This window comes from Kryptolebias marmoratus, linkage group LG8, assembly GCF_001649575.2.
Source record: "Kryptolebias marmoratus isolate JLee-2015 linkage group LG8, ASM164957v2, whole genome shotgun sequence".
Classification (NCBI taxonomy): Eukaryota; Metazoa; Chordata; class Actinopteri; order Cyprinodontiformes; family Rivulidae; genus Kryptolebias; species Kryptolebias marmoratus.
Genome location: NC_051437.1, coordinates 16,033,592 through 16,043,526, shown reverse-complemented (window position 1 = coordinate 16,043,526; position 9,935 = coordinate 16,033,592). Strand labels below are relative to the sequence as shown.

Sequence of the window (9,935 nt, the reverse complement as noted above, 5' to 3'; positions counted from 1 at the left end):
ACGTCTGTTAGCCAACACAATCCACAGAGAAAAGATTACAGCTGATTATCCTCCCTCCCCTCTGTCTGTCTTTCACCCTGGCTGCCTCTCGGTCTCTCTCTCTCTGACACTAGTGACAGGACGGGCGAGGAGAGGTAGACTTTCAGTTCTCACTCACAAACGCACAGTGAAACCGTAGACGTTCCCTTATGCATTTTTAACAGCTCAGCAGATGATGGGAACAGTTTGGTTCGGACACTTTGTCCACAGATAGAGGAGTGCTCAGGTGAGTCCATACTGCTCCCGTCTCCTAATGCTGTCGGTCTGCTGGGAATGGTTTGTAAAATAGTTGGCGCGAGGTTACTTTCACCTGCTTAAAACGGCGAGCAGTTGGCATTAGCTGCTTGGACGGGTGTGTGGCGCTCTCTAGAATCAAGGTTACGTAACTGAGCCCTTCAGGTATGTTTAAGTCTGCTGTTCAGCTGAATCGATAACTGCTTAGTGTGAGATCGCCAAAGATTTTCTCCCTTTTTTTGGGGGGGGCGGGGGGTTTTCAGTGGCATGTGTTAATGTTTTGATTTGTGGAGGTCAATTTTTTTCCACTTGAGAAATGGGAGGTGAAGTCATCGCAGTCTAGGAAATGATCTGTTCTTTTCCTTGCAGCTGGGATTGTCACCCCCCCCCACCTCTGACATTCACCTGGGAGGGCATGAGGAGTAAACCTGAACAAAGGAAGCATTTCTCTTCGGCTCATGCACTGCCTCTGCATCCGGCTCACCTTTCACCTCGCTAGTGAAAAGAATTAGGAGATAACAGCTCAGCCAATGTAAGGCTTTATGATTATTATTATTATTATTATTGTTATTATTTAGAAGACTTTGTCTCAGGATCTGCCTTGATTGCCTCTTCAGCGAGAGGTTAACGGCTATAACAGGATGCCTGGCTCCAGTGGCGTCAACGTGGAGGGTTCCTGCGAGGCCCTGTGTCGAACCCTGGTGTCTCAGAACGGCCTGCAGAGAGAGACGGCCGACATCTCCCAGTCTGTGCTCTACACGTCGCTGATGGGCCTGCTTCTGGTCACCGACAACGAGGTGCGGGCACACAGACAGAGCTTCGGTTCACCCTCAGACGTTCAGTCCTAATGTGGACAGAATTGGATATCAGTGAGAGAGGCGTTAAGGGCCCCATGGACACTCACATGTTTACGCACCTGTCAGCACTCCCCGCGGTCTCTAATAGGATGAACGCCTTCAGACTGACCTTGTTTTAGCCTCTCCTGTTGTGCTAATGAGATAAGGCTAAATCTGTCCTGCCAAAGTTAAACACAGGCAAACACGGCAGGGTTAAAAAAGATGGGCCTGTCACACGGAGCACGAGCACAGCCAGGGGTCAAGTAGTAGACGCATGGCAGACCAGCTCTATAGAAACACGTTGCAGATGTTTAATGCTGGTTTTACTTCTGGTGTTTCTTTACTCTTTTTTTTTTTTTTTTTTTTTTTTGTTCTTTTTTATTTAGAAAGAGCCACTTGCTTTGGGAAGTGGAAGGCTTGGCCTCCGAAACATCGGGAACACAGTAAGTGTTCAGATGAAGCCTTCAGAAGATCTATTGGTGATATTTCCTGAACAATGTTTTTGCATTAACCTGCTCATCACTCTTGTTTATGTTGCGTCAGTGTTTCCTGAACGCCGTGGTCCAGTGTTTGTCTCACACACGGGTCCTGCGAAACTATTGTCTCCTCAAGTCTTACAAGCATGAGAAGTACTCCAAGGAGGAGGCAAAGCTCATGGACTGTATGCTGCTCTTTTTTCTTTTTTTTCTTTGCTATTCATTGATCCAGTTTTAAAAAGAACATTCACTTCCTCATTGATTTGAGTCGTTTCTCTCCCCACGCCAGCATTTTCTCAGGTGCTGTCAGGCCTTTGGGATGTGACTGAGGGAGACACGGTCGTAAATCCTCGACACTTTTACAGTCTTTTCAAAGAAGCAGTGCCTTACTTCAGTGGTTACAGGTAAAAAAAAAAAAAAAAAACATTACTCTTCTTCATTTTTTTTAATAAGGTTAACATCAGCTCAATACGATGTGTTAAGACAGTTCTACCAAAGCCAGAAAACGCAGCAATAACTTTGCCACGTTTTTTCCTCAATAAAAAAAAGTTTAGGAATGCTTTTTTTGTGACTAAATGACACACAGCAGTAAAAGCTAGAGGCCTAGCATTCTTTGAATGAATACATATTGCTTGCCTGCTCTCATGCCAGAGTTTGAGACTGAAAATCATTTTATGATAAGAAATGAAATACTGAGTTATTTACAGCACAATCTGAGCGCAACATCTCACAATATCGCATAAGATTGAGAATAATATCAAATATCTGTAAAACTGACTCGGTTATAGCCATTTTGTGTTTGCTAATGTGAAATCTTGGATCAGGTTGGAGATGTGTATCCAGTGATTACATTCTGAGACTTTCCATTAAAATCTCTCCAGTCGTTCATAAGATATTTTGACAATCTGCACACAAGGACACAGCCAAAAAGGTAATCTGCCTTCCCCTTTCGATGGCGGGTGGTAATAATGAGTTTGTGTCTCTTTGCAGTCAACAGGATGCTCAGGAGTTCCTCAGGTTTCTGCTGGACAAGCTCCACACTGAAATAAATCGCAGACCAAACGTTAAGAGAACGGTGAAAGAGCCCGAGCAAAAATATGCCAGATTTAGGTGTGTATGTAGAGGGGGGGTAGAAAACAGACACATCTGTTGTTGTTCTCTTTTCTGCTGCCCACGTCACGGTATTTTGCTCTTTTCTAATTGTTTTGAAGAATTTCAGAGGAGGCAGCTGCCACGTGGAAGAAGCACTTGGAGAGAGATGACAGTATAATCGTGGGTGAGGAGGGTTATTGATTCTTGGCCATCCGTCAGCTTCATGTGAGGGGGAAAAAACATGCGCTCACAAGCCAAGATTAAGTCCCGTCTCTCTCCTCCAACAGACCTGTTCTCCGGCCAGCTGCGGAGCTCTCTCCACTGCTCCGTTTGCTCGCACTACTCCAACACCTTCGACGTGTTTTGTGACCTGTCGCTGCCCATCCCCAAGAGGAGCTCTGGGGGGGAGGTCACGCTGCGGGAGTGTCTGGACCTCTTCTCTCAGGAGGAAAAACTGGACAAGGAAAACTCACCAGTAAGTTAACACTAAACTTTGAAACTTTGTTTAAGCTCTACTCCTGAATGATACCCCGAAGAAAAAAAACTCCAGAGCTGTTTGTTTCTGCACTTTTCAGATGTGTGAGAGGTGCAACAGGCGGACAGAGTGCACCAAGCGGCTGTCCATCCACAGATTTCCTCAGGTCATAGTGATCCGTATCCTTGGCAACAACTCGTCCTATATGAACAAAGAAAAAAAGTGATGTTTATGTGCAGAAATGTTTGACAGTCTTAACAGTCTGAAACAGACCTGAATCGTTTCACAACGTCCCGGTGGTCCATCAGTAAAAGCACGGTCTATGTGTCTTTCCCTCTCACGAACCTGGACCTGGGACGCTACGGACCTGTTGACTGCGGTAACCTGCCTTAAATCTATCAATTCATATTAATTCCGATTAATAAACAAACTAAGCGCCAAATATTTGCAACTCAAACATCTCTTCTTATTAGAAAGTACAAAATGAAAAGTGCTGGAAAGGTTACAGAAACTTTCAGACACTGATGGAGTAAAGAAGTTAAAATGTTTGGCATTCGATTTAAAGGAAAGGAAGGTCAAGAAAAAAATCCAGGAAAAAAGGAAACAATCGATCTGCAGAAAAGGCCTCCAGCCAGACCAACATAAAATACCACAAAACTGACTTCTGTTTTCTGATATACATCTGCAAGATGTGAAGTTTTATTTGGGTACAATTTATATTATTAACCAACAAAAGAACAATTACACAACATAATAAATACAATGAAATACAAACATTTCTTGGCTTCTAATCAGCTGCTTTTTCACATATATTTTTTCATATACTGAGCAATTACTTGTAATAACTATTTAGATGTAAGGATAGTTTTAAAAATATTTGCTTTAATTATTCTAAGAATATGGCATGAAGGGCATCTCCAAAGGCTAATTAATCTGTAGGCTCTTCTTTTCATGGATTCTAATGTAATCTGTGTAGCATTTCAGTGGAATCTGTTAAAGACACAACATGTTGTCAGAGGAGCGAAACAGACTGTTGTTGAGCTGTGAAACCAGAACGTATCTATCAGAGCGAAAATGGCAACATGAGTGAGGACAAAATCAACAGTTTGGTGCAGATGGAGAAATCAAAACTGAGGCCCATTTTGGCCCAGCAGGATAAAAATAAATAAATAAGAAAAGCTTTAATTAATAAGACAGCATTCCACACCATCAGTCTGACTGAGCTCAGTTGGACTTGCTGGTTACAAAGGTTTTAGAGAAGAACTGACAACAACTAAAGAGTTAAGGATTCACAAAGAAAGAAACTACGGACTTCAGGTAGTCATTGTCTGCAAAAGATTCTCGAACCTGCTGAGCTTCAGTTCCTAAAATCTGATTAGAATATCCTCAGCTGAAACATAAGAGTGCTTGCTTCATGTTCTAATACCTGCAACTTGAGCTTCTTCTTGAAAACGGCTAAAAAGGCAAAAAAATGTTTCTAGACTTCCCCTTTATTTCTGATTGAAGTCACTGTACCTGTGTTTGTCCCCACAGGCTCTGTTCTGTATGACTTGTATGCGATATGTAACCATGCTGGGACTGTAAACATGGGCCATTACACAGCCTGCTGTTTAGATGACAGAGGCTGGTGCTTCTACAACGACTCCAGGTGAGATGTGTCCCGTCTGCGGAGCGGTTTAGCTTTACTCAGCGGTGCTTTGTATATTGGTTATGTGTTGGGACATCTTTTGTGTAAATCAGAACCAGCTTCTTCTCATTTATTCCCTCACAGCGTGACCCTTCTCACAGAGAACCAGCTTCAGACCAATCAAGCTTATGTGCTGTTCTACCAGCGCAGCAACAGCACCACCACCGTCAGGAAATAGTCCTGGGAATGAGCAGCTGAGCCAGGCAGCCAATCAGAGCCACGTTACCTCCTGTGTCCATAGAAACAAATAGAAGCTGCAGTGTTGCAACCCTGACATCTACAGTACAAACTTAAGTCTCAGTGAGCACGACTTCAAACCACAATGAAGAGACAGAAGTCGTGCTCGATTTCACATGGATTAAATCTTGGATCTGCTTTCGAAGCATCTGAAAAAGACGGACTGTGGCCACGAGTTTCTGCACCCTGATTCTCAGGCAGGAGTGAGAGACTCATGAACCTGTGCCGTGCTTGCACAGGATATGAGCTCTTACTGTATATCATACAAAGATCATGATGTATGCACAATATAATGTTCAATAACATGTTTGCTAATATGGGCACAGATACCAAAAATGAACTAAATGGATCAGAAATTAAGGATGACTGTCATGACTTATGACATGTACGTGTATGCAAGGATGAACCGTACAGCTTCTTTATTTTTAAGTGCATATAAATGTATACAAATCTTGAAATCATTAAACATTAAGATTTTGTTAGGAAAATGTCAAGGTACTGCATCTTTTGTTTAAAGCGACAAAGTTAAAGAAAGTGTGGAGGTAAAAAATTTCAGATAAATAGGTTCCTGCAGTTACACTCATTTGACATAAATAACTGCATTTGAGTATAAAAATGTGAAACAGACCTAAGTTTGTTTGTAATGACTATTAAAGCAGTGTAGGTTATATTTTTAGATGCACTGTATGAGTAGACTTTCAACATTTTTAGGATTTTTAACAGATTAACAAAGGTTTGAGTCTTTTGTCAAACCAAAGACAAGCAAATCAGACTTTTTTTGTTTTTAAACAAAACTTTATTGTGAAAGACAGTCAAATCTTACAAGCATACATATTTTTGAACAGTAACTTAAATGACAAGCAGTCAACAGTTTTACAAAGAAAGAAGCCAAAAAAATAAATAAAAATGTTGAAATAAAACAAAAGGGGTACAAAATGTCATGATAATATTTTTAAAAAGAGCTTCTTTTCTTGGATGATGATTGTTCTGATGTATAGTATAATGAACCTTGAATTGTGTTAATCAAAGCCTGAGAGATAGCTTTAACTACAGCTTGAGAAGTTCTTTTTAGTGCAGGTAAAGTTATATTTTGCAAATCAGACTTATTATATGCAGGAAGTGTCCGCCTCAAGACGTGTCATTGGTCCACCTATGGACACGTGACACGTGCGCGCATGCGCATAAGAAATAGGCGGAGCTTTCGAAATCTGTCTGGAAAGAAACACAGAGGGGGACTGAGGAGGAGTGACGCGGACACCGAAACTTGAAGGTAACTTGCGTTTCAGAGCGTTTATAAACTTAGACAGGAGTCACGTTTAAGTCCTAAATTGCTGAACATGGGTTATAGCTGGAGTTTAAGATCAAACTACAGCGTTTAGAAACTTAAAAGAATAGTTTTTTTTGCTAGTTTTACTAGTGACATACCAATATAAGTCACTGGTAATTACTGACTGGTTTGACAGGATTACTTAGCCTCAGTTAGAATGGGGACATGACACCGAAATGATTTTGGGTAGACTGTTTTACAGCTAAATATGTAATCTACTCAGGTGTTTTTGGCGTGTCTTAACTCTGTCTTGATGTATACTAAGACTACTAGATCTCTATAGTTAGTAATAGCAGATCATGTTACTACTAGCTATAGAGATCTGTTGACAAAGCATCACAAACACTGCAGTTAGACTTTATTTCAGCATAAAGGACAAAAAAAATCTCATATATTGTGTTTGCATGAAGTGTTTGCGACCTTTTCACCCAAATAAATTCATGTTTTGGTTTGTTTGTTTGTTTTGTTACAGAGATGAATATCAGGAAGAAGTTGGTGATAGTTGGGGATGGTGCTTGTGGGAAAACCTGTCTGCTGACTGTTTTCAGTAAAGACCAATTTCCTGAGGTTTACATCCCGACTGTGTTTGAAAGCGAAGTGGCAGACATTGAAGTAGATGGGAAGCAGGTGAGAAAAGCTGTCCTCGTGGTTGCAGTGTACCACCTGTTAAGATGCTAGAAGTGTTAGGAATAGTTATTTAAATGAGCATTTTTCTGTTCTTATTGAACATTTTTTCCCGAGCAGCTGTTGAGTGTACGTATTGTCAGTAAATGTCAGCTGAAGGTGATATTATGAAATGCTTTGTCCGGTCTGATCAAGACTTCAGAACTGAGACACACTAACTAAAAAAAGAAGATACGGAAATATGTAGAATTAGTATGCTATCAAAAGTTTCAAAATATTTTTCTTTTCTTTTTTAGTGTTGTTTTGATTTTTTATTAATTGAACTAATTATAAAGTAGCGTATTTTCTGTAACTTCTTGACAGTAAGTTCGAAAAATGACAATCACAGCATTTTTGAAGTGTAACCAGTGATAACTTTCCATACAAAAGCAGGTCCAGTCATAGCTGACACTTTACAGTCTCCTTGTTTTGTTTTGTTTTTCCCCGTGCAATCAGGAGTTTGGCCAAAGCTTTATTTCTTTTAGAGTTTATTTTTGTAGCCATATAATCCAGTCATCTATTCTGGCTGTTGAGTCATCGTCTCTTTGATCAGGTGCAACTAGCGCTTTGGGATACAGCAGGTCAAGAAGACTATGACCGACTGAGGCCTCTTTCTTACCCCGACACCGATGTTATTCTCATGTGCTTCTCTGTGGACAGCCCTGACAGTTTAGGTAACGTCTGAGAAACACCCTGGGCGACGGTCATTAGTTGCATTTGAAATGGAGAAATCGATACAAGTTGAAAATGATGACGTTTTTGTCCTCCATTCGACCCCAGAAAATATTTCAGATAAGTGGGCTCCTGAAGTGAAGCACTTTTGCCCAAATGTTCCCATCATCCTGGTGGGGAACAAAAAAGATCTTCGCAACAATGACCACACCAGACGAGAACTTGCCAAAATAAAGCGGGTATGATCTTTTTTTTTTTCTCCTGCTTTTGCTTTAATTTGTTTCAGAATTCTGGGATACATTTGTTTGCATAACTTTCACATTTTACGCTTCTACAAAATGTGTTTCTAGGAGCCAGTTAAAATGGAAGAAGGCAAAAATGTGGCTCATTCCATCTCTGCCTATGGCTACCAAGAGTGTTCTGCCAAAACCAAAGAAGGTGTGAGGGAACTCTTTGAGATGGCAGCTAGGGCAGCAATACAGGTCAACAAAAGGAGGAGGCACGGCTGCACACTCTTATAGGCTCCATCCATGGATAAAGCTGCCTTTGTGCACACATGAACAACTCCTTCCAATTAGGTTGCATCTCTCTTAACTGGTATCTACATTTTTTATTTCTACAAGACAGGAAGGTGGTGGTGGTGGTGGTGGTGGGTGCTATTTTAACCTAAGTTGAGGAAAGAAGGGAAAAATAAGGACCCTTGTTAGACCAAAGATGATAAAAATGTGAGAGAGAAGCTGCTCAAGAGGGGAGGGGGAAAGAAGAATTCTAGCAAATGTTCGGCTCGAGATGTTTAAGTGGTTCTTACGTGTAGGGCCTTGGAAGCAGACGTCAAGAAGACGAAGTTGAGGTGTGAGGATTCATCAATGAAATAACGTGTTTGTCATTTATGGCGTTCACTACAAGGAGAGAGTGGTGATCGGAGCAGATCTGAATGGACATCTTGGTGAAGAAAACAGAGGAGATGAGGAGGTGATGGGCAGGTTTGTTGTCAAGGAAAGGAACCAGGAAGGACAGGACGTGGCAGATTTTGCCAAAAGGATGGAAAATGGCTGTAGTTAACACCTATTTTCAAAAGAGGGAGGAACACAGGGTGACCTGTAAGAGTGGAGGCAGGAGGACGCAAGTAGACTACATTCTGTGTGGAAGAGGTATCCTGAGGGAGATTGTGGACCGTAAGGCTGTGGCAGGGGAGAGCGTGGCCAGACAGCGTCGGATGGTGGTGTGTAGGATGCGTGTTGTGGTGGTGAAGAGGAAAAGACTACAGGCAGAGAAGAGGACCAAATGGTCGAAGCTGGGGAAAGAAGAATGTTGGGAGGAGTTCAGAAAAGAGCTGTTAAAGGTACTAGGTGGTAAGAAAGAGCTTCCAGATGACTGGGCCACTACAGCCACAGTGATTAGAGAGAAAGGTATGTAGGTACTTGATGTGTCATCTGGACAGAGAAAAGATGACAAGGAGACCTGGTGGTGGAACAGTGAAGATCAGGAAGTTATCCTGAGTACTTTGAGGAGCTGATGAATGAAGAGAATGAAAGGGAAAGAAGAGTAGAGGCTATAGAAACTGTGGACCAGGGAGTGGAAAAGGTTAGTAGCTTTGAAGAGGATAAAGAAGGGGAAGGCTGTTGAACCTGACGACATACCAATGGAGGGATGGAAATGTCTAGGAGAGATGGCAGTACGGTTTTTGACTCGATTATTCAGTGGCATTCTTGAGAGTGAGAAAATACCTGAGGAATGGAGGAAGAAGTGTGCTGGTGCCTAACTTTAAGAATAAGGGTGATGTACAGAGTTGTAGCATCTACAGGGGAATTAAGTTGATGAGTCCCACAATGAAGATCTGGGAGAGTTGTGGAAGCAAGACCTAGACAAGAGGTGACTATTTGTGAACAGCAGTAAGGTTTTGTACCAAGAATCAGCACCTCGGATGCCTTCTTTGCTTTGAGAATACTGATGAAGAAGTACAGAGAGGATCAGAAAGAACGTCCTTGTGTCTTTGTGGGTTTAGAAAAAGCATACGACAGGGTGCCGAGCGAGGAGTTGTGGTGTGCATCAAAGATTGGCTCGGAGCTCCTTGTTTGCTCTGGTGATGGACAGACTAACAGATGAGGTCAGGCAGGAATTCCTGTGGATTATGATATTTGCAGATGACATCGTGATCTGTGGTGGGAACCTGGAGAGGTGGAGGTACGCACTTGAA

At 41.9% G+C, this 9,935-nt stretch overlaps 2 protein-coding genes across 3 annotated transcripts; both read left to right on the top strand.

Annotated features, from left to right (window-relative positions):
• Window positions 1-91: 91 nt before the first annotated feature.
• On the top strand, window positions 92-5,564 carry usp21 (ubiquitin specific peptidase 21). Of its 2 annotated transcripts, none has more exons than XM_017415071.3 (13): window positions 92-265; window positions 643-805; window positions 891-1,070; window positions 1,496-1,552; window positions 1,653-1,770; window positions 1,875-1,989; window positions 2,576-2,695; window positions 2,797-2,861; window positions 2,965-3,152; window positions 3,253-3,331; window positions 3,424-3,531; window positions 4,686-4,800; window positions 4,924-5,564. In XM_017415071.3, exons 3-13 carry the CDS (start codon window positions 915-917, stop codon window positions 5,015-5,017), a joined length of 1,215 nt encoding a protein of 404 aa, XP_017270560.1. In that variant the 5' UTR covers window positions 92-265; window positions 643-805; window positions 891-914; the 3' UTR covers window positions 5,018-5,564. The 2 variants fall into 2 exon arrangements, with proteins under 2 accessions (XP_017270560.1, XP_017270561.1); XM_017415072.3 differs by lacking the exon at window positions 92-265 and adding an exon at window positions 286-438.
• Window positions 5,565-6,238: 674 nt separating this feature from the next.
• On the top strand, window positions 6,239-9,935 carry LOC108235226 (rho-related GTP-binding protein RhoC). The gene is made up of 5 exons (XM_017415074.3): window positions 6,239-6,346; window positions 6,876-7,030; window positions 7,620-7,740; window positions 7,847-7,977; window positions 8,089-9,935. The coding sequence occupies exons 2-5, from the start codon at window positions 6,878-6,880 to the stop codon at window positions 8,257-8,259; spliced, it is 576 nt and encodes a 191-aa protein (XP_017270563.1). The 5' UTR covers window positions 6,239-6,346; window positions 6,876-6,877; the 3' UTR covers window positions 8,260-9,935.